This window comes from Acomys minous, assembly GCF_964271855.1.
Source record: "Acomys minous genome assembly, chromosome: 11".
NCBI classification, from domain to species: domain Eukaryota; kingdom Metazoa; phylum Chordata; class Mammalia; order Rodentia; family Muridae; genus Acomys; species Acomys minous.
In genome coordinates, this window is record NC_140492.1 from 60,565,971 (window position 1) to 60,590,217 (window position 24,247).

The window sequence follows — 24,247 nt, forward strand, 5'->3', positions numbered from 1 at the left end:
GGCACTTTAACTCTTGAGTGGGCATGTCCTATCTTGCACTTCTGCCTCTCTCTGTTTCTAAAGTGTCATGTCTCTCGTATGACCCTGCCCTCTCAGCACACCTCCACCAGACCCACACACCACGAAACACCAGGCAGGACCCTCCTGGTTGTCACAGTGGCATAGAGGACCCAGGAAGTCCCCTGCCTTTACCCACCATGAGCCCCGCCCCCCACCCTAAATCTGACTCCAGGTGTCTGTGAGACTCGGATGCCATTTTCCCCTTAGATTAGGAAAGCCCATCCTGTATGGCATTTTCCAGGGAGGGTGGAGGGAGGATGACCTTCCCTGAATGTGGACAGTGCCACTTCATGGGTCTGACTGAAGAGATAGAGGGAAAAAGCAGCGAGCCAACGGTCAGTATTTGTCTCTCGCTGCCCTCTGGTCTGCTGGGATGTGAGGAAGCCGCGTGCTCCTGCCGCTGCAGCTGAAGGCCACTGCACCGTCATTCCTTCCCCTCTGTCCCTGCTTCCCCTTCAGACCAGGAGCCAGAATAAGCCCGCCCTTCCTTAAGTAGTTTCTCGTCAGTTATTTGGTCACAGCATTGGGGAAAGTGACTAATCAGTATAATATTGTATTAATGTGTAAAAAGTAAATACCAGCAGGAGATACATTTTACAAGAAAAATTAGTCTTTGTTCAAATAAGAGGCTTGATCAGTGAGCGATGAGAACATATGATCACATGGCTGAGTTAAGCCCCTTACTACAGCGTGTGCTAGGTCTGTCCACTCGTCAGGACCAGGGGTCCAGGGGCGGCTCTGGCTTCCTTTTCAGTAGCCTCGGCCAGTTTTATTCTGTGCTGTCCAAGGACGCCATTTGTGTTGGTTGTTCGACGGGATGTTACTGTTTCTTCCACTTTTTTTTTTTCCTAGTTGCCAAGTCCTGAGCCACAGTTCCTTCTGGCTGCCTGTCCTGGTGGATTTTAAAGGTCACACAGAATGTGGCCTCTTCTTCTTTCTCTTGAGTCAAGGTGGAAGCAACAGCATAATCAATAATTCTTAAAAGGCAAAAAGCATTTTTGTTGTTGTTGTTTTCCTTAGTTTCTTCTGGGCTCTGAGCATATAGGACCTAAGCCTGTGCAGCCTTGGAAGGATCCAGAAATGATAAATACTGGCCAATGGGGTATAGTTATGTTTCTGTATTTCTTTTTTACTCTCAAATAAAACCACTTTATGTGGGAACCTGGCCCAGCCTGGCGTCTCCAAATCCCAGTCTGACATCCTTCCCACATAGAGTGTGCCGTTCCCCCGCCCCCGCCTCTTCTGCCTGCCTCCCACAGCACTGCCATGTGCCAGCCTCCTATCAGGTGACCTGGGATTACAGTGGAACCATTTCAATTCTGCAGATGCTTACAAATCAGACAAGTCAGAAAGGATTCCTTCTCAGTCACACTAGGGTCACTGTCATCAGGAAGAAGAGAGAGCCATGGGTAAGGCTGCGGAGAAAGGGAACGCCTCATCCACTGCTGTGGAGATGTAGACTGGCACAGTCAGTATGGAAGGCAGAGCAGAGTCTCCAAAGAATTCAAAACTAGAACTACCGTGTGACCCAGAAACGCTCAAAGGAAAGGAAATCTGTGTTGTAAAGAAAGAACCCTGCAGCCGGCATCCCCTGCGGCACTGCCCACTGTAGCCACATAGGGGAGAGATGGCGTGTCCGTGGACGGGGGTGTGGGTGCAGAATATCCTTCTGCCCGGTAAACAGAGGACTGCCTGCCTCTTACCGTGGGTGAACTCAAGTTCTTTATGTTAAGTCATATAAGCCAGGCACAGAAAAACAGCTTGATCTCACTATATGTGGAGTCTTAAAAGCAAAAACTGAAAGTTCAGTACACAGAGGTGTCGAATGGTGGAGGTAGGTGACAGACGCGGCTGTGAAGGTCAGGCAGAAGGTGGGAGAAATACAGGAAAGCGAAGTCTGCGGGTCTAATGTGTGCCCTGAGGACTGAGGCTAATAGTGCTAGGGTGTGTTAAGGGGTTTGCTAAAAGAATGTAGCTTGAGTATTCTACACACACACACACACACACACACACACACACACACACACACACACAATAAAAATGAGCAAGTAACATTAATTTGTTTGTCTGTGGTAACCATTTACATGTATACAAAACATCACATTGTAGACAATAAACACATACAGTTTTTAAAAATCAAGTTTTTGCTAGGCTTTGGGGGGGGGAAATCTGACATGCCGGACATACTTGCTGATGGATCCCAATCTCACATATTTATCTTAGTAAAGGGCCAGGTGCTCTCATTTCTATTCAGGAAACATGCTAATCAGAGATAGGTTTCTAACCACCATACTTAGACCGCACTGAAGGGTACAGTATACAAAGAGTGTCTCTGGGACTAATTAATGTTTTTAAATATTTACTTAAAGCACATAGAAATTGTATACATTTCTAGAAAAAACAACCCGTGGGACAGGCAGGTTTTGCAGTGGGGGATGTTTTGCTGGTTTCCTGTGGCAGTACCCTGGGGCACTCATCAGCCTGTGTTTTCCCATGTGACCTGGGAGGTTAATGAAGGCAGCCGTGGGGCCCGTAGTTATTTCTGCACCGTGACTTAACTGGGCAGAGGATGTACAGTGTGGTGGCCAGGCCTGTGCAGCTCTGGCAGTGGACCAACAGAGCTTGACGACAGCATGCTGCTTCCTAGTCATGGCCTCACTGCCATGCGCTGTGCTGTGGGTGTTCCTGGGGTCCTTCCAACTGTTGACAGACACTGGCCACATCCTGGCTGTGGGGTCACAATATAGGCCTTTCTTGGGAAAGCCATGTTTGCCCCTTCAGTGAGTGTGGACTGGGCCCCTGCGCTGGGATAGGCAGCCAGCATTCAGGTGTAGAAAAGACACATCTCTGTCCTCAAAGGTCTGACAACTTAATGGGACAAAGTGGCATAGGGACCCTTGCAGACAACACAAAGGAGTTGGCCTCTGGGCTGTGGCTTAGTTAAAAGTAGTTGTGTGGATCAGGAGGGAGGAGGGCACAGCAAGCCAAGACCCTGTGAGTCGTCAGGAACTTCAGTGTGAACGGAGCACGGAGGAGAGTGCCTGGCAGCAGAGGAGCCTAAGGTGGGCAGGGCATGACCAGATGGCTTCTTATGCCCTGGGCTAGGAAGTTGGGATTGGGTGTGCAGAGTAAGGAGCGTGATGTCACTATGATGTCAGGACAGACGCTAGCGCACACTGTCTGATCTCCTTGGCAGTCAAAACACCGTGCTGTACTGCTTCCATTCCCAGTGCTCACACTGTTGGAGACGATGCCATGCTACATGTGTGGACTGGAGGTCCTGGGAGGTCCTGGCCATGTGGCCATCAGAAGTCTACGGGTGAGGGTGGGGACAGTGTGGCCACTCATTGCCAGGAGCAATGGCCTACAGTATGACCTGATGGGAGCAGCGATGGGGGAATTCTCTTTTGTAAGCACCAACCATCTGAAATCCTCCCCAAATTTCCGTACCTGTATGTTACAGTGCTTTCCTTTGCTTAATGTGAGACTAGAAGAGTTTTTCTCTTTCCTTTTTATGCCCAGCAAGAAATAAAATTCACATATTTACCAAAGGCACACTTAAAAGCAGGTTTTTCTAAAGGTTGTTTAGACTGAGAAAGATTTCAGATGCAGTTACAGAGTGGGTTCAGCATTACCTGGCTGTGGCTTGCTTGGTGGCCTGGGGTATGGGGTTTGTATTTGATGCCAACGGTATATTTCACCTCAGCAGAATGCCTGCACCTGGGCTGACAGTGCAGACCCAAGTCAGATGGCACTGTGCCAGTCTCTGTGATGTGGCACTTGGTGTCTTGGTGATGATGGACATGGGAGCATGCCAGCTGTTGCCCAGATGAGTCCCCGCACCTGCCTCCAGCCCGCTGTGTGCCCGCGAAGCAGTGCCAAAAGACTGGTTTTCTCTGAGTTTGTTATTTCAGTCTCCTGAAGAGGGTGAAAAAGAGGAAAAAAACAGAACTGCTTCCACAGAAAGCGTGTTTGAGAACTTGTCTCTCCCCCACGTGTTCCTGCCTTTCTCAGAACATTCCATGCTGATTACACAAGCAGCTGCTGCCACGGTTTCCTGTTGGTGTCCAAGGCTCTGGAAAACAGGCCCATGGAAACTGATGGCCATCCTGTGCTTGTAGTGAGTGAGGGCAGTGTGGCTGACACACACGCACACGCACGCGCACACCAGCCCCTACACACCAGAGTCATGCATGCTGCAGGAACACAAGGACAGGACGTGTGAGGAACCCCTGTGGTTCTAGGACACAGACTGAGAGAAAGGCTCTCCATCCACATGATTCTGTGCTGAAAGTTAGTCCAGACCCTGAGGGGGAGGAACTCGGCCCCAGGATACTAAGTGACAGGAGGGTCTCTGGAGATGGGTCCTGCATCTGGATCCAATGACTTGTTTTCTTCTGCCAGCTTTTTTCTGGAGGTGTTGGGGGTGGAGGAGGGCAGAGTCTCTCAATGTAGCCCAGGCTATCCTGAAACTCTCTCTGTAAACCAGGCTGGCCTCAACTCACAGAGATCCGGCTGCCTCTGCCTCCCAAGTGCTGGGATTAGAGGCGTGCGGCACCACTGCCTGCCTTCCCTTGTCACATTTTTAAATTACTTAACTCGGTGTAACATAAGATTTGCTGTTTGGAGCATCTTTAAGTACATGGCATTAATTCTGCTCAAACGTACCACCATCGCCTATTTCTAAAACAGCTGTAGCACTCAAACAGAAACTTCATCCTCTGTATTAACTGCCTCCATTCTCCGTCCTCAGCCCCTGGCAAGCTCTCATCGACCCCTGTCTTATAAATCTGCCTTGTTTAGATGTACCATATACATGGAAACAGTTATTTGTCTCTTCTGTCACTCTGTTGTCATTCGAAGCCCCTGACACAGTGTTCCCACCTCCAGCCCATCACTAATGTGCCATCCAGGGGCCCTTTGCTGTTCCCCTGAGAGAGGCCTTTTCTGTCTGGAATTCCTGGTTTAGGGCTTTCCTTCTGTTTCTGATTTCCCTGTGTGGTTGATGTGTGTGAGACCTTCTCCCACCACCTATCCGCCCCCCCCCCACACACACACACGTACACACAACCCCCTGGCCAGTCAGAGGTGGCCAATGCTGCCTCAGAGTAATTGTTGTGGCTTGTGTTTGCCAGGCCCTGTCCATGCCGTGAGAGGCAGTGGGGCTTCGAGGGGAGATCTCCCCGTCACTAGCTGGATGCTTGTGACTGGCATCCTTAGATCCCCTGAGCCTTAGTTCCCTCATCTAGAAATGGGCTTAACAATATGCACCTCCCAGGCTTGCACAGACTGAGCACAAGTATGAAAGTGTGCAGAACAGGGTTTGTTGTAATTAATGCCGTATTTGTAATCTGTGTCACCAAATGTCCTAAGGATTGAAGGAAGTAATATATAAATTGTTCATGAAGAGGCTGGCAGGTAATAATTGTTTAAGTGAGTGACGGTCACCTGCATGCATGTGTGCTACATAAAAACCAACACAAGAGGATGGAGAGGTGGCTCAGTGGTCAAGAGCAGTGGCTGCTCTTCTAGAGAACTTGCTTTTAATTCCCAGCGGCCACATGGCGGCTTGCAGCTGTCTCTAGCTGCAGTCCCAAGGGACCCAGTGCCCTCTTCTGACTTGCACAGGCACCAAGCACAGAGGCATGGCATGCAGGCAGGCAAAGCCCCCATACACATTAATAAAAGCCACTCCATACCAACGAGCAAGGCACATAGACTGGATTCAGCGGCTGTCCCCAACTCAGAGTCTACGCTGGTCGGATAGCAGACTGCCCCCACCCCACGCAGGGCCCATCGTCATTTCCTGTTTTCTTTCAGAGCAACAGATGAGGAGCCCCAGGTGGTGGCTGATGACAGAAGCTCCTTTTAGGGCCTTGGCAAAGTAAAAACCAGAGGTGCTGAGTGCGAGAAAAGTGTCAGGGTTGACGATGCAGCCTTAGCGTTCTCACCTGTCTTCTTTTGAGGTTTGGAGAGAAATCCTTCTGTGGTTGGAGTCTTTCTAACCTCCAGCAAAATATCATCCCGTTCCATCTGAGTTCAGATGAGTGAGTGGCCTTTCCTGTTGTGTGCGCCCCTACAGTTTCAATCAGAAGAAAACGATCCTATATGGAAACCGAGCCTTACCAAACTTGTCCCCTTGCCCTGCTTTCAGTTGCCAGCTAAAAGAAACAGCACAGATGGTAGGTAGCTGTGAGAGACTTCACCAAGTAGGAGCTGGAGGGATGGCTTCCTCTGTGAAAGGAAGTGCTGACTCAGACTGCAGGGGAAGCTGGACTCCAGAGGAAGTGTGTGTGTGTGTGTGTGTGTGTGTGTGTGTGTGTGTGTGTGTGTATGTGTGTATGTGTGTAAAAGAGAGAGAGAGAGAGAGACCTGTGAGTGTGCATATATACTCATGTGTACACTTATGTATTGCAGGCAGGTGTGCATATGTGTGTGTTGGGATGCACTGGAACAGAGTGCGGTTTGGGGGGAACATGTCATTTCTCTCCACTTAGAGATAAGCACAATGTTTCCTCTTGTCCTGTGATACCCTGCTCACTGTGGTTAAGTCATGTTCACCATGGTTAGGCCTGTGTTCGCTGTGGTTAGTCCCCACTCACTGTGGTTAGGCCCCTCTCACCGTGGCTAGGCCATGTTCACCGTGTTAGGCCCTGCTCACTGTGGTTAAGCCATGTTCACTGTGGTTAAGCCATGCTCACCATGGTTAGGCCCTGCTCACTGTGGTTATGCCATGTTCACTGTGGTTAGGCTCTGCTCACCGTGGTTAAGCCATGTTCACCATGGTTAGGCCTTGCCCACCTTGGTTAGGCCCTGCTCACAGTGGTTAGGCCTTGCCCACCTTGGTTAGGCCCTGCTCACAGTGGTTAGGCCTTGCCCACCTTGGTTAGGCCCTGCTCACAGTGGTTAGGCCCCCGCCTGCTGTGGTTAGGCCCCGCCTGCCGTGGTTAGGCCCTGCCCACCTTAGTTAGGCCCTGCCCACCGTGGTTAGGCCCTCCCCCCGTGGTTAGGCCCTGCTCACAGTAGTCTGCATGACCCAGCCTCCTCTCAGTGGTTCTGGACTTGCAGGTACTTTCTGAGTGTGTGTTAGAATAGCGGTTGCTTGCGTCTCCACTTGTGTAGGAGGCTCAGGTGAGTGTTTGCTGAGGCCATGCTAATCCCCCTCTCGCCTGTGCTTTAGCTCCTACAAAGAACACTGCTCTGTTGTCCATTGAGCTGGACTCTGGCCCTGGCCACCCCTGCCACAAGCAAGGCCTTCTCTCAAGGCTCCTGAGTTCCTGTGTTCCAGAAAAGGTGCAGGCCAGGAGAGTTCGTCTAAGTGTTCTTTTCCTACAAGGCTGAGTGAATGGCTTCTAAAAGCACCTGGCTCGTTTCTGATGGACTGCCGACCTGCCCTGAGAACCTGACTCGTGGACACCCAGTGTCCCCTCAGTGAAGGCTGCCATAGCTGGGTGCCCTGGCCTACTGCAGGCCTTTTCTCTGCTTTTTCCCGGGAGTTGGCAGTGGTGTCAGTACACGCCCCAGCGCATTGGTGACAAGGAGGGTTTACACATCAGAGTGATCTGTCCCCACAGCACGCTGGATGCTCATCCAAGGGCCAAGCCTCAAGCCTTTCTTTCCCACTCTGACCACGCCCCTGACCACTGATTGGCTCTTGTTTGACCCAGTAAAGGAAGGAAGCCCTCGTTCATCACTAGCTGTGTCTGTATGATATTTCGTCCACTCCTCCCGTCTTCTAATACCTTACACTTCCTCTAAGGAGGAGCAAAGCAAAGCTAAAGAAGAATGTTTGCACGTGTAGGTGCCCCTGGGTATCAGGCACTGTATCCCCCCCCACACACACACACACACACAGCCCTCACAGACCCTCAGGGATAGAATGTTTACTTCTCACGGAGCTGCAGCAGGACACACTTTCCCTGGTTCTCTTGAGACTCCCAGAGTCCTCGCTCTCTGCTCCCTTCACTATGCAAAAGCGTGGTCACATGACACACTTTGTCAACACTGCTGATCTCATCTGCATTTTAGCCTATTCCCCAGACACACAGTTCATAGGCGCAGTGAAATCAGAGTAGCTCTTATGTAAGAGGACCTGGGGGTGGGGGCTGGGGGGGCAGGGGCCACGGAGGTTCAAGAGCACACACTGCTATGACAGAAGACTTGAGCGAGGCCCTGGGGGGTGTTGGGAAAGAAGAAACACTTTACAGTCTGAATGGCCTCCCAAGTTACTAAAGGGCCCCCACCTTCCTGGGTAGAACAGATGGCAGGCTAAGGAAGGATTGGCCTTTGAAGGGACCCCCCAGTTCCAGACACCAGGATCCCAGGACAGTGGGACTTGTGGCCAGCAGGAAGCTCTCTCAGTGAAACCTTTGTCCTTCTGTAGAGGATTGTAGACGAGGAACTGAGGGCTTGGTTCAGGAGAGATCTTCCTAGATCCCATAGGCGCCCACCTGTGTATAAGATGGGGCTGAGTCTGCCTTCTTCCTGTCAGTCCCTGATCTGAGCAGGAGCGGCAGGGAGGCCTGGCACAGCAGTACTAAGTCCTGCGCACGAGGCAGGCATCTGTCAGCCTTGGGCAAAGGCCAGAGATTACTGGGAGGTTAGTGAGAGAGCGGGGACGAGCCCATAGAGGACATGGCTATGAGTTAGAGCTGTGCAGATGGGCGCTGGCGGCAAGGGGCCTCTGTGAGGCCTGTCCTGGCCGTGCTGAGCATCTTGGCTCTTCTCTGCTTCTTTCCCAAGGGGTATCCACAGCCCGATTTCTTCCTACTTCCTCTCTGGTGGAGACCTCAGGAAAGAAGCCAGTGTTGAGGACTCTGACCTTCTGGTGCACAGCCTCCCCTGCAAGACAGCTCTGTAAACTCTGTAGGGTGGGTGAGGAGCTGTGCTTCCCGAGGGGAGCAGCTTAGACCGTCCTCTGGTCCCAGGATCGTTGTGATCATAGGCATCTCCACAGTACGGGCTAGATGCAGGTACACTCCCAGCTGACATGGAAGCAGCCAAATTAAAGGGCTTCCTCCTTGGTCAGCAGTTCTGCAGCCTGAACTACCATAGGGAGGAAAGCAAGCAACAGCTGGGCCGCAGGAGGAAAGGCCTTCCCTGACCAGGCAGGAGGTTCCAAAAGGAAAGTTGGGAGGGTCATGTCCAGGAGACTGATGGTGTTTTGAAGAATTGTCTTCCTTGGACAGTGGCGTGAGCTGGCATCTAATTTTAATGCCAGCTTTGATCTGGGTCTTAACATCCCACACTTCACAGTCACTCACGTCCCCATTGTCCTGGGGGAGCCCAGGCTGTCACCGGCACACCTGTGGAGACACCTGTGGACACACCTGGCCACAGCACATGTGGGAGGAGGCTGGGAGAGTCATCAGCATCTTTTCCAGCATCATGAGGAGCAGACACACCAGAGACTCGGGAGAATCATCTAGAAAACCCAAAGAACACAATCAGGCAAAGCATGGCTCATGAGGAGCCACAGAGCATGCTCAGTTTAAAGGAGAAACGTCTCCCTAGAACGCTGGCAATAGGGAAGCAGGCAAAGTGAATCTCTAAACCTGTGGGCATGGGGAAGATGAGGGTGGCCGTGGGCAGGAAAAAGAATGCATGTTTGCCTTGGCCATCTGGGAAGAAGAACCGTGCAGGCCAGCAGTGCCAGCTGCCTTCATCTCCCAAGCCCGGTCCTGATATTGGGAAGACAGGCAGTGGCAGGTGGGCACAGGGGGCTGCCACTGAGATGGACCCCAATAATGGGTGTCACATCCTTAAGACTATCCAGGTGAGCTAGGAAAGCCAAAGAGACTTTTTAATGCAGACTTGGGTATCTGGATGAGGAGCTGGACAGGAAAGGGGCACAGGTAGAGGCCTTAGATCATTGTAGGACACAGGGGACCCAGCCTCGGGTGTGACTAGGCCATGATAGTGGGAATGAGTGCCTTCAGAGAAGATTCCCACTGCCACTGGTTTCCCTATTTTTTGCCACAATGAACGAGGAAGAAAGTTCCAGGGGGCAGAGAGTGCTCCTTCCCTGGTGGCGCCTCTTGCCTCAGCACTTCTCCTCAGACAGTGGCACTGCGGGAGGTAAGGTAGGTCGACCACCATCTCACAAGACCACCCAAAAGGGATGGAAGATAGCCCCCCAACTTCCTACAGATACTAAGAAAGAAAACTAAGAGCTAGGCAAAAGTATACCAGCTCAGCACCCGCCTCGCCTGCTACCCTGGACAGCAGTACGTGGTGGGGTGCTCCTCACTGGAGACCACATCAGAGGCTTTGCCACCAGTGGTAATGAGGACTGAAACAAAGCAAGTAACCAAACCCACAGCACACTCAGCGTGCTGGTGGCACACTCAAGGAGAGAGGATTGTCGCTGGCCGGGTGGCTTATAAATCCCAGGCTTGGCATGGCACCAAGGCTTTCAGAACATGGATGGCTGCTCTGGCTGATGTGTCCATTGAACAGTTTTGGGAACTGAAATCCCAGGACAGGCAGTGATTTGGCCAAGGTCACCTGCTGATGAGTACAGAGCCCCTACCTGCTCAGACAGCAGCGGAAATGATGTGGGCTTGGCAGCCACGCTGCTCAGTGAACTTGACTTGTGCCTGTGCGTCTGTGATCTCATCAGACGTGTTGAGCAGTGTACCTGCATTACCTCATGACGTCCTCTTAACCTTGTATAGTCAGGAAGCTAGGGCTGTGGAGAGTAGAGTGCAGAGGACCAGGATTTGAATGAAGCCCGAGCTGAGACCAGCTGCCCCTACAACCTCGCATTCTTGACTCCTTCATCACCCCACTGGTGCTAGAAAGAAGTGATCCCTTCTTTCCCTCCCCCCCTTCCCCCCCCCTTCCCCTCCACTCAGTATCCATGAGCATGCTGCTTCCAGGAATCATCTTCCTAGGAGCTCCCACCCAGGCCTGTAGCAGAATGCGAGAGTGCAGTGAGTGTTAATAGTAGAATTTCTAACATTTCAAGTTGTCATAGTGCCTATTTTATGTCCTTAAATAGCGATGTTGATACTAGTCTTATGGTCTCCATCTCTAGAAAAACAAATTTAAAAGAGCAAGTAAGATGCCACAACTGATGATATGTATACCATACAAACTTGACCACCTGACTTCCATGCTGGAACCACATGAAGATGGAAGGAGAAAACTCCACAGAGCTGTCCTCTTATCTCTGTACACACACGCACACACACACACGCACACATACACACGCACACATAGACACATGGTGTGTGCACACATGTGCATGCACACACACACACACACACACAATAATGTTTTAATTCAGAAAGGATCAAGATGGCTAGAGAGATGGTTCAGTGGTCAAGAACACTGGCTGCTCTTCTACAGGACCTGGGTTCAATTCCTATCCTGGCTTCCATGGCCACTGCACACATGGCACACAGACATATATGCAGGTAAAACATCCATACACATAAAAATAAATGAATCTTAAAATAATAACAAACCCAAACCAACGCCCTTTTCTTTTGAGTAGACCTAGGCAAGCAGCAGTCATATACTGGGAATGCTGGGAGTGTGTTAGAATGCAGTTTCTGAGCAGAAACCTGCATTTTAAGGGGGTCCCACATGAGCCCACTTCCACACAGGGTGTCTGGGAAGGACCACTCTGACAGGCTCCTGAAAGCAGGGCCTGGGTCTAGTTCTTTGTTCAATGGTGAACTTGCTCTGTGCTTGACCTGAGAGGTCCTCAGTTTTTGTGTCACTGTCCTGCCACTGTCAGATGTGCAGCGCAGTGAGTGGGGACAGAAAGTCTGCTTAGATGGAAGTGGAAATGGCCTTCATTTCTCTTGGTCTTAAGAAGTCATCGTTTGCTGGGGCCATGCTGCCTGTGCCCTTGCATCTGAGTAATGCAAGTCCCTGCACCGTCTGGCTTTGGGTCAGAATTCCTTCAGTGAAGGGCGCTGGTATGGCTGGTGGGGTTTAACTGTAGACACAAGGTCAAATTCCACACATAGCCCTACATATTCCTACCACACACACCCGCATTCTGCTCACTGTCCTGGAAAGCACCCCATCATGTGTGCCTGGCCCTTTCTCCTGCGACCTCCAATGCTGCAGGGCTGTCGGGAGCAGTGAGCCAATTCCAAAGGTGACACTGGCTCTGTCCCCACCCCTGATAAACATCCTGCCTCTTGGCCTAAGTTCAGGGAAAAGACAAGATTGAGGTTCTAATCTAAGGCTACTACCCAGGCCAGGACAAGTGTTGGGGGGGGAGCGGGAGCACTCACAGACCCAGTCTGTATCGTGTGATCACTGGATGGAGTCCCAGGACTACCCCTGACAAGTAATGTCCAGCCCTCAGTGAGCATCTGCCAGGCCAGTGGTAGGAAGGGCGTGGTCCAGAGCATCCCTGGGTCCCTTCGTGACTAGCCTTCCTCCCTGGGCGTCTCGCCATGGATGTGGCCTCCTGGGCTCCCAGTTGCAGCCCCTCTGCTTCACATACTTCCTCCTCACCTTGGGGCGGGGCCACACAGATGTCAGCTCACTGGGCAGGACATCTCTCTTCAGCAACCTTCCTGACCTGTGCCTTCAGCATCTTCGCACATTCCCTGCACTCCTGCCATCCCCCCTCCACCCCCCACCCCCGCCCATTAGTTCACCCATTCGAAGCCAGCATCTTAGCAAGGGCCTCTGTGACTCCAGACAGACACCAGTAAGATACCTCCCAGTGTCCACCTCAGTTGCTTGCTTCCATCCCCGGGGCTCCAGCAAGCCATCTGTTATTTATCCCAAAGAGGATTGTCCAAGGGTCCTTGAAAACTGGTGCTGCCATGGAACTCTGTTCTCACGCTAGCCCCTCTTCCTCCATAGGATACTTCACCCACCACCTTCCTGAACTTTGCCCATATCCTTGATCTTAGATATGCCCCAGGGCTCCCTTCTTCCTGGCAAATTCCTCAGCCTGGTCCTCCATCTCTACTTCCTCACTGGAAGCTGGAGACAGTAGCACCCTCCTCGGTCATCTAGATATTAGCGTGAGTATTATTAAAGCTTACACAGAGTCTGGTCTGTAGTAAGTGCTCACTAAACATTACCCGTCAGCACCTGCTCATCTCTGCCCTGTCCCAGTGTTCTCTCCTCAGTCTGACTTGCTCTGGCATGTGCCTTCCTGTCCTCCCTCTAACCTCTATGGCAAGATGCCATCTGCCTCCCCTCTGTCTGTTCCGTTCTGTTCACATCCTCTCCAGCCCAGCATGCCCTGCTGCTTGGTCTCCCCTACTCACTCCCCCCTAAAAGTGTCTCCTCCTGTGCACTGTCAAGTTCTTACCGCCTTGCTGTAGCTTCCAACACTGCAGAGGTACGAGGGGCTAGCGTCAACTGGAAGGGAGCCAGGAGAGACCACGGATCCGGGAAATGTGCGGGTAGCATCAGAGAGCCCCAGAAGGAAGCTTAGGCCAGGATGTTGCCACCGCAGAGGGACTGGTTTCAGTCACTGCAGCAGAGTGTCATTAGGGACAAGGTTCATATGGGGTAACGTGCCCGTGCCTAGCGCAGTGGCCAAGGTGAGGGACGGGGCAGAGGGTGCCCTAGTGGTAAAGCAGACAGGAAAATGGTAGGTAGTGGTGATGAGCAAGGAGGTGCCAGACTGCAGGGGAGAGGTAAGGACGGTGGAGAGGCCACCACTGTGGGAGGGAGGTAGCGGATGTGTCCCTGAAGGGACCAGGGAGAATGGCAGCAAGATCGGTGTCCACTTGGGGCGAGCACTGAGGTGCCTGGTGTGATTCTGTTCTGACCAGCATGTTTGAATGACAGGCAGAGTGGGCAGTTAGCACACGCATACGTCCTCATCTCTGCCACACAGTGTCCCGTCCGTGCCACCTCAGGACTCGGCCAGATGGAAGCTATCACCATTGCATATGCGCCTTTTATCGTCACTGGGACAGGAGATACCACAGAAGCAACTCAGAGTAGGCTTGATTTGGCATCCCAGTTTCGTGGTAGGGAAAGCATGGCGGCACATGTGGCGTGTAGAATCATTTCCTGTCAGCGACAGCAAGAGCATAAGATGTGCTCATATCTCGACAGACCAGAAACTGGTCAGGCTCCAGCACCATGGCCCATTTCCTCTCACCAGGCCTCACGTCTTAAAGGTTCCACAGCCGCCCAGAACAGCACCCGCAGCTGGGGACCAAGCGTTCACACACATGAGACCATGTATCTCCATGGTAGTGAGCAACAATAAACCTCTTTTTAATTAAAAAGATGAGAGCCGATGTTAATGGCTTGAGTGTGGAGGGCATCACGTAGGGAGATAAAACCGAGAGGAATACCTGGCTGCGTGAGGAGATGGGAGGAAGGCTGGGGACGCCTGGGCTGGATCCCTAGGTCACAGGGTCAGCTGATGCATGGTCGGAGAGGGCACAGCTGCAGGTCCAGCTAGGTCTGTATGGCCCAGTGGCTCCTCTGAGATCCCCGCAACAGAGAAAGAGTTAGCATCAGCAGCTCAGGTTTCAGTGTACAGGACAGTGGCTAGGGTTCTTCTAGGCTAGGCATCTTCCTGACTCCACTAAGTGTCTGAGCTCAGCAGGGTTTTTTTCATGCTTTTTAATATTTTATTAATTTATTCATATTACATCTAAATTGTTGTCCCATTCCTCCCTCCCTCCCGCTTTTCCCCTATTCCCCTCCCCTATGACTGTGACTGAGGGGGTCCTCCTCCCCCTGTATATGCTCATAGGGTATCAAGTCTCTTCTTGGTAACCTGCTATCCTTCCTCTGAGTGCTACCAGGCCTCCCCATCCAGGAAACATGGTTAAATATGGGGCACCAGAGTTCGTGTGAAAGTCAGTCCCCACTCTCCACTCAACTGTGGAGAATGTCTTGTCCATTGGCTAGATCTGGGTAGGGGTTCGAAGGTTACTGCACGTATTGCCCTTGGCTGGTGCCATAGTTTGAGCAGGACCCCTGGGCCCAGATCCGCCCATCATAATGTTCTTCTTGTAGGTTTCTAGGACCCTCTGGATCCTTCTATTTCCCCATTCTCCCATCCTCATGAGGCTGAGAAGCTTCTGTAAGGCAGGAGACACTGTCAACAGAACAAAGCGACAGCCTACAGACTGGGAAAAAATCTTCACCAACCCTACATCTGACAAAGGTCTAATATACAAAACATATAAAGAACTCAAGAAATTAAACAACACCAAGCCAAATAACTCAATTAAGAAATGGGGCTCAGAACAAAACAGAGAATTCTCAACAAAGGAATATCGAATGGCTGAGAAACACTTAAAGAAATGCTCAACTTCCTTAGTCATCAGGGAAATGCAAATCAAAATGACTCTGAGATTCCATCTTACACCCATCAGAATGGCTAAGATCAAAAATTCAAGTGACACCACATGATGGCGAGGATGTGGAGAAAGAGGAACACTCCTTCATTGCTGGTGGGAATGCAAACTAGTACAGCCACTTTGGAAATCTATCTGGCGCTTTCTCAAAAAAATTAGAATAGGGCTTCCTCAAGACCCAGCTATTCCACTCCTTGGAATATACCCAGAAGATGCTCCAGCACACAACACGGATATATGCTCACTATGTTCATAGTGGCCTTATTCATAATAGCCAGAACATGGAAACAGCCTAAGTGTCCCTCAGTAGAAGAATGGATAAAGAAACTGTGGTACATTTACACTATGGAATACTACTCAGCTATTAAATACTACTGAGCTATTAAAAACAAGGAATTCCCGAAATTTGTGGACAAATAGATAGAACTAGAAATGATCATAATGAGTGACTTAACTCAGAAGCAGAGTCAAATGGTATATACTCACTTATATCTGCACACGAGCCCAAGAGGCATGTCCCATGAAAGTCTTCATTTACCAGGAAAGTGGGGCAGAGGGGAGGACATCCTATTGGGACTTTAGGTGAGAGAAGCATGGGAGCTCAGCAGTTCTGTAACCCACATGCCATCTGCTGGGCTTCTCTACATCTTTGCTCCGTGTCTCCTCCCAGCCCGCACTGCTGCTGTCGGCCCCACCTCCCTCGCTTGCCCTACCGTTTCCCAGGTCCTCCCCATGCAGTTCGCCAAGAATCTAACCCAGTGTGGCAGTGGCGGACAACAGCCTTGCCTGAGATTCTAACCAGGCAGGTGAGCTCAGGTTGAAGCTGCTTGTTTCCAGGTGGCATGACGTGATGCCTACGGCTTGGTGAGGGCACCACACGTCCTGAGGGGTGCTCAGAGCTTCAGGGCCTGCCTGGGAGGGGAGGCCTCAGTGAAGCTGCTATTCTTCAGGGCTCTGAGAAGGGGACTGTAGGTATTTGGAGGGCTGCTTCATGGCATAGCAAGCCTTGCTGTCAAGGCTGCCCATCCCCCAGGATTCCGGCACCTGTTTCAGTAGCCCACAGGGATTGACTGGTCATAGTCCACCACAGCAACGTAGGTGACCTTCAGTATGCCAGAGTCAGGCACAGGAAGCCATATCGAAACAGAAACCTCCAGATGGCTAGCTGGGTGGACAGGGGCTGAGGTACCACACCCTGAGCAGGCTGGACAGGCAGGGGGGGCAGACATTTGCAGAGTCAGCCCTCCTGCTCCTGCGGCTGAGCACCTACAGTGACAGACAGAGCCATTCCTCCTGGGCACACTGGTGGGTACCATCTGTTAACCCCCTCTGCTCCAGAGCCTATCAGAAGTCCCATGAGAGAGTGTTATCTTATCTCTGGCTCCAGTCTCAGGTCATTGCCCAACAAGTCACGACCTGAGAAGCTCAGTGGCCCACACAGCTGCCTTCGACCTTGGAGTGGGGTGTTGTGTTCACTTCTCATGGGCTCACATGGGCTCACTGGATGCTCTTAGGTGACGGCTAGCTGCTGCCTCTGGGTGTCCACTGGTACCCCAGTGTGTCTCAGTGAGAATGGGGACTTGGGCCACCCCCCCACCCCCTCTGGGTGTCCACTGGTACCCCAGTGTGTCTCAGTGAGAATGGAGACTTGGACCACCCCCACCCCCTCTGGCTGACACATGGTGCTGCTTATCATGTCCTATGAGGCTTGGGTCCCCAAACCCTGACCAGGGAATGAGGAAAGGACAGACACATACAGAGAAGCTGGGATCTGGTGGGGTACATGCGCTCTGGTGCAGCCACAGCTACCACCACCGGCTACCTGGACCTCAGTGTGTTTATTAGGTATGGCACAGGCAGAGGGTGGCTGGTATTAGAGGCAGACTCTGTAAACATCAGGAGGAAGCAGCTTTGGTTGCTAGTCTTTGTCCACACTGGTAACTTATTTGCGTCCTGTCTCCCAAGGAGCGTTTTGTTATCCCTCTTGAGCCTCAGTCCAGTAAGGCTTTGCCACTGTGGGTGAAGAAGCACTGGCGTCTTCAACATGGCAGCGCCCATGCCAACAATGCACCTTCACTCGGGACTTCATTGACTCAGGGCTTTGTCCGCTCCCTACAGGCTCTCGGCACATGTTCCTGGAATCCCATCTCTCACTGTCTAGTTACTGGCAGTGGCCTCCTTGTCACTCTCCGGCTCAAGGCTCCCCAGCCTGTCCTGGCACACTTTCTCAGCACATTGGGAGCAGCAGAGTCAATGACCGGGAGTCCTAGATCCCCCCACTCCTCCCCCCACATTTTGAGCCTGTGCCTGGTGAAAATAAGAGTGAGATGAGAGAGTGAGCCGTGGTGGGTTTCCTCATCTTCATTTCTGCAGAATTGGGGGTGGGGTCGTGTCCCTCAAACTCACCCTGCTAAGGTTCTAACTCAGCACTGCTGAATTCCGCCTTTCTTGGGAATGGAGACATCGCAGCTGTAACAGGTGGTAAGGACGGAGTTGTGGTGGAAAAGGAGAGCCCTTACCCAGGGTGACTGGGGACCAGAGATACCTGCACACAGAGCGGCCACCCCTTGAAGGTGGATGTCAGTGTCAGGCTGACGACACCAGCAAAAGCCAGGGCAGCTTGGAGTGGGCTCTTCTTCACAGCCTACAGAGAGGGCCAGCTCCGCACCACCACTCTGCACACTTAGCCCCGCAGTCACGATGGGCTAAGTTTCCGTTACCTGGCTTTGCTGCTTTGCTATGAGGACCTAGTCAGCTGACGACTTCAGAGCTCAGGGGTCTGCAGGGAAAGCAAATGGCTTGATTTGCCAGCAGCAGCAGATGTGCGTGTGTCTCTAAAAAGCTTGGCTCTTGTAACAACAGCACCCCAGTGCCCTTCGTGACCCTCCCTCCCAAGCTGAACACCTACCTCAGCAAGGCAGAGTTCAAAACCACACCAACCCCTAGTCTGGCAGTGGTCTGCTCTGTCCCTTGCTGTATGCAGTAGCTGCTCCCTCAGCAAACACCTCCCTCCTCCTGCCTTCTCTCAAGATCTCCCTCCATGGTGTGTGTGTGTGTGTGTGTGTGTGTGTGTGTGTGTGTGTGTGTGTGTGTGTGTGTGTGTCTCTATGTGTCTATACCCGTCCCTCTTTGGTCTTATTACAAATATCCCGCAACCCTGGGAACTTTTCTTACCTTCCTAGGCTGGGCCAGGGACACTGAGGCACCATAAGTCTATAGGGCATGCAGGCCAGAGAGGCTGGGTGGAGGCTATTCCTTTGGGAGGTGGAAGAGGGGCAGGACTTAGAGCTCCAGAAAAGGAGGGCCTCAGGGAGATCTCTGCAGTTTGTGTCTCTGTCACCCTGGAGTCCCCTCCCCATCTCCTGTCAGGCAGCCTGGTTCCACAGCTGAACACTGGCCCACCTATACCCAGGGGCCCTTAGCCTGGCAAGCTGAGGGCTCAGCCTCACCCATGCTGCCTTCTATATTGGGAATATGGAGTTTGCCAACTCTGTTGCTGGCCTGCAGACAGAGCTGGTGTTTATAGCCCAGATTTCCTACAAGGGCCTCCAAGTAAGGGCAGGCATGCCTCCCACCTGCTTCCTTGCCTCTATGCCCCATGCAGAGTTTTGGCTTCTGGATACCCAGCCCCTTCCATGGCATGTGCCGTCCAATAGAAAGGGCTTGAAGGGCATCATTTGTATTTTTCCAACAGCCTCACCGACTTCTGGAAGGGCTCACTGTTTACAGCGGGCCATCTGCACATGGCTTGTTTCCAGTTGAAAACTATTTCCAAAGAGAAGGAGAAACTTTATCCACACTGCATGGCACCCAGGCGGTCATGGGCGATGGGACAAGGCCACAGAGGGCAGATTGGGTGGGTGTGAGCATGGGCAGTCTACCCAGGAAACTTCTGGAAGATCAGGACTCAGGGCCACATACCTGGATTCATGCAGGAGACCCAGGGACATACATAGCCAGCCCAGGCCCCTGAGAGGGAAGGGCAGGTTTGGAGGTCATGTTGACCTGATTCAGAGTGGTTCTTAGGTCTGCTCCATAAGCCAGTGACATGATGGCAGTGGCTGTATGTCCCAGTGTCCTGGTCCCTGAGGCACTTGGCCTTGGGTGTGTCAGCCAGGTTCAGAAATGAGTTTGGAATTCGGGTGCTGTTCCTTGGAACATTAGCCTGTGGAACCTGAGGCGGTCAGAGATAAAGGGACTGCGAAGATCAGAAGTTCTCCCTAGCTGACCAAGACCTCGGATCCCCTGGGAGAATGTGAGAGGGCTGTGCAGTCTACCCACAACCCTACCTTTGTGACACGTGAGGAATGCTGGCGCCACCCGCTCCCATGTAAGCACCGCCAGCTCCTGTGCAAGCGCTCACCTTGTCACATCCTGTATGGTTTTCTCTCATGCCTGTGCAGCTGCCAAGGAGGCCAGAGACCAGCTAATCCAAAGTGCCTCTGTGTGCTGGGTTCGTTTAGGATAGAGGGAGGCACTTTGACAAGGGCACACAGGTTGTTTTATTCTCGGGGAGGCATTAGTTCCTTTTCAGACTGTCTCTGTTTCAGCAGACACACTGGGAAACTTGTATTTCCAATTTCCTGCTGCTTTTTACCCATGATGCATCAGATTGTGCTGCTCTCCCAGCCTGGCTCTTCATTACAGAATGCCTCTGCCGCTAGCCTGGTGCAGGGCTGGCCCTTGTGTTCCCAGGGAGCCACCTTGGGCAGTTTCCATTTGGAGAGGGAAGGTCTGGGAGCCTCCAAGCAAGGGTGTCCCTTCGAGTCCCAGCCGTGACCTCCTCGTTGAAGGGTAAAGCTCTCTCAGCGCATCTGAGGCTTCTCCATGATGGATGTAGTGCTCAGTGTTGTGACTTGTTATCCTTACCTTGGCCTGCTTCCTGCTGCTACCCAACACCAAAGGCTGCACAGACACACTCATGTGTTTTTCATAGTCCTTTCTTTTGGGGGGGGAGGCAGGGCTGGGGGGGGGTATTTAAGACAGAGCTTCTCTGTGTAGCCTTGGCTGTCCTGGACTCCTTTTGTCAGCCAGGTTGGCCTCAAACACACAGAGATCCACCTGCCTCTGCACCCTGAATGCTGGGATTACAGGCCACCATGCCCAGCTTCATAGTCCTTTCTTGATCACTCCATTCTTCCCAAGACCCTGCCATCTGGGCAGCCTACATGGAGTAGATGTGCCTGAGGACCCTGGCCCTCCTGCCCCCCAGCCTCTTCCCTCCTTCCTGGTTCTCCCTTCCTGCTAAATGCCCTTGTACCCAGCATTGGAAGAGGAGCCCAGCCCCTGGGTGGCACCGTATCCATCCTCACTGGGTTCTGCCTCTACCTGGGAACACTGTCCGACCCAGGACTGTCTGGTAGAATTGTAGCTTCCTTACAACCTGACCCTGAGTTAGCCTCTTGGTAGTGAGGTAGAATGAACCCACCATGGCCGACTCTGGCCAGGAGGACCACAGCCTCTCAGCTTGCTCTCGAAGCTTAGCTTTGCCAAGGGTGTTATCAGCAGGCAGGCGCCAGGTCAGAGACAGAGCCCTGCTCATCTCACAGCCCATTCCTGACCAGACTCTAACAATGAGCGTGTGTGCTCTGCTGGTTTGCTTTCTGAAGGTGAGCACAAGGAATCCTTGCCTGCCCCTTACTGGGGTCATGTGTTAGAGCCAGAGCATGGACCTGCTTGCTCTTGCATGCTGCGGCTCTGGCTTGCTTTTGACCACAACTTACACCTCACCATGTCCTATCCTTGAGCAGTGTGATGCATCTCCAGGCTGGTGTGGTCGGGATGCATTCCCCACCCCAAGGACCCAGGCTCACCCTGCCTGTCCTGGGTCCTGCTGCCAGGCCTTGTCTTTGAGTACAGGTTTGGGGACCCCATGCCCCCAGTTGCTGTAGCACCTAAGATCTTGCTGCCTCAAAGGCTAGAAAGCAGAGTGGCCAGTGCTCTAAGCATCAAGCACAGGGAGGTTTCCAGATGTTTCTTCCCACCTCCAAATGGAAGTATTTGGATAAAAGGCCAAGAAGGGTCACGCCTCACGAACCTAGGTTGATTTTTCTGAGTCTGCTAGAGAAAAAACAGAATTGAGATGCCACAGCCCTACATGGCTCCTTACAGCTTCTTTTCACCTTGATTTGTGGGCATATGTCCAGAGCTGTCTCTGGTCCCCCGCCTCTACCCAGCCCCTCAGAAATGCTAGGCTTAGGGTCATGAGTGAAGCTTGTTCTAAAGCGGAAAGTGTGTTTGGTTCAGTCTGAGTTTGGCCAGCCTGTGACTCCTCCAGCCATCCCTGGACTCTTTCCGCCTTGTGTCATGTCCTCCTCATAAGGACAGGGTTCTGCAACATTGCTGCCATCTGAAGGATGTGAGCTTTTGAGCCAAAGGCCTAGAGTTAGCATCTATTTCTGCTGTGTGATATTGGGTAAGTTACACAATCTCCCTGGGCAGCGTTTTCCTAGCTGTGTGGCGATGGGTCATCTCACAGAGTGCAAGACTTGGGGGAGGAGTATTCCCCCATTCAGCATGTCACCCAGGACCTGCCATGTCTACAGACCCTAACACAATGGCTGTGACAGTGGTAATCTCTTCAACATGGACATCCTGCGCTGGCAGAGGATTTGAGAAGACCCTGAGGCTGAGAGCCAGGGGCCTGGGTTCAGGTCCCTGCTGGGCCACTTGCTGGCAATGTAGTGCAGATTCTGAGCCTCTGAATGCCTCTGCTTTTGTCACTGTGGACCAGAGGGAAGCGTGGTCATTGTGAAGGCCCAGGGGACAGGGCTGGCAAGCTCCTTCACCCCAAACCGGGATAATGCTGTTTTCTTTTCCTTCACAGGCACACATTCTGGCAGTTTCGCCATGAGAACCCCAAGACCAGAGTTGGGGACCCTCCCCCTGAAGGGCTCCCCGGCTTCAACAGTGGAGTAATGCTGCTGAACCTGGAGGCCATGCGCCAGTCTCCACTCTACGGCCATCTGCTGGAGCCTGCGTGGGTACAGCAGCTTGCAGACAAGTACCACTTCCGGGGCCACCTCGGGGACCAGGACTTCTTCACCATGATTGGCATGGAGCACCCCGAGCTCTTCCACGTGCTGGACTGCACCTGGAACCGGCAGCTGTGCACCTGGTGGAGGGACCATGGCTACAGCGATGTGTTCCAGGCTTACTTCCACTGCGAGGGCCACGTCAAGATCTACCATGGAAACTGCAATACCCCTATCCCGGAGGACTAGGCGCCGGCTTACGCGCTGTGCCCATGGGGCTGCTGGGCCTGGGGAGGAAAGAGTGACTGCAGGGATCCAGGTGCTGCAGGCCTCCCAGCTGGCCAGTCCTCATCCAAAGCAGCTTCGCTGGGCACCGTGCTGCTCAGGCTGTTGTCCTTCTGGGCGTCATGAAGGACAGACAGATGTCTTCCAGTAGACGGCTGACGATACGGAAGGAAGGAAAATTGCACCCTTGGCCACATGGAGTCAAAACCCTTTTAAAGAACTGGCTTCTGCTGGACCGAATAGGCGTTTAGCACGACAGGCTTCTGTCCTGTGAGAAAGAGCAAGCAGTGCTGCTGCAGTTCCCAGTGAGCACTGAATGAGTGAGTTAGGGTTTCCTCCAAAGGAGTCCGCAGTCCTACATCCCTTCCCAGGAGGCCTTGCGCCTCCCCCCGATGTGCACCCTGCTCGGTGCAGGCTTCAGAAGCAGCTCCTCTTTAGGGAAGGCCTGAGCACATAATAATCCCCCTGTTGTAGTGTTCACATCTCTTATCTCCCCATCACATCTCAGAACCCCATTTTTCCTTGTCTGTCCACATGCCCCAGGTGACCTGACTACTAAGGCATGAAATCTACCACCAAAGACCAGAGAGTGGCCATGCCAAGGCACACACTGCAATTGCCTGGGCTCGGGGGCGGTCGAAGAGTTTCACAAATACAACTGGCTGGGCTTGGAAAGGGGTGACCTCCTGGTCTCATTGTAGTCTCTGGAAAAGAAAAAAAAATAAACCCATAATTTCCTATTGCACCATGCCAGCCCCTACCATCACAGAAACAAATGCCATTTCTATATCTGTGCTTGTGATGGGCTCTGTAAGTCAGCTGCCCACTGAAGCCCCCAGAGGCTACCCCGGTACAGTCCAGCCCATGTCTCGGGCAAGAAATGCGAATTCTCATTCTATTTTCTTTCAGTTTCATTGACTTCCTTTTTTTTTTTTCATCATGAGTGAGACTAGCTAATAAATAATCTTTGAGAACACTTGCTTTGTGTTGTTTGTTCTCTGGTCACAGTTTTCATGGGCACAAAGGTCCAGCAGGAAGGCCTGCCGGGGGTGGCAGTGGGGCGGTACTGTGCTGTGTGGCTCCAAGTACAGAACCACTTCATTCTAGCTATTGGTAGGTCCACCTGCTGCTGGGAGCAAGCCCAGATGTCGCTGGCCCCTTAGCCTAGAGCTTCCAGTGCCCAGGCGTGTGGCACCCAGCCCTTCCCTAGCCCTCTGCTGGGGCCCCATTCATTTGTTTGCCTAGCTACTTGATTTTCTATTTATAGCTTCTGGTTATTAGATGCCTGCTGGGTGCCAGGCGTCGCCTTAAGGGGTTATATGTGTTCTTGATAATATTCATGAAAACCTCAGCAAGTTTGTTCCTGTTCTAAAGCTGATGTATGAAAACAGAGGTATGGGCAGAGTCCTCTGCTGTGCTGCCTACTGCAGCTTTTCCTTGTACAAAAATGCTGGGAACAGCTTAAAATGTTGACTATGGAAGTAGATAAATAATGCATACTGCAGCCATATAATGGAATATATTAAGAATCATTTTAAGGAATATTTAATATACCAGAAAATACTTAGACTAGTGAGTAAAGAATACAAAATATGGGCCTGGAGAGATGGCTCA

General features: G+C 52.2%; 1 protein-coding gene and 1 long non-coding RNA gene across 9 annotated transcripts in view; one reads left to right on the forward strand and one right to left on the reverse strand.

Moving 5' to 3' along the window:
* The window catches only part of XXYLT1 (xyloside xylosyltransferase 1), a 145,030-nt gene extending 121,421 nt beyond the window's left edge, over positions 1-23,609 (forward strand). The window contains exon 4 of the mRNA XM_084800916.1: positions 22,201-23,609. Within this exon, the coding sequence (XP_084657042.1) occupies positions 22,201-22,597 (397 nt within the window). The 3' untranslated portion in view covers positions 22,598-23,609. The remainder of the gene's footprint in view (positions 1-22,200) is intronic.
* On the reverse strand, positions 829-16,474 carry LOC311608430. 8 transcript variants are annotated; one of them, XR_014782960.1, is made up of 8 exons: positions 16,130-16,474; positions 15,861-15,950; positions 14,358-15,112; positions 13,355-14,067; positions 10,592-10,750; positions 9,390-9,484; positions 6,012-6,136; positions 829-3,978 (listed from the first exon to the last, which is right to left on the reverse strand). It is a non-coding gene; the product is annotated as an uncharacterized lncRNA (long non-coding RNA). The 8 variants fall into 8 exon arrangements; XR_014782961.1 differs by lacking the exon at positions 16,130-16,474 and having other exon boundaries at positions 2,195-3,978; positions 13,355-13,519; positions 13,800-14,067; positions 15,861-16,072; XR_014782964.1 differs by lacking the exon at positions 16,130-16,474 and having other exon boundaries at positions 2,196-3,978; positions 13,355-13,613; positions 13,800-14,067; positions 15,861-16,071.
* Positions 23,610-24,247: the final 638 nt, after the last annotated feature.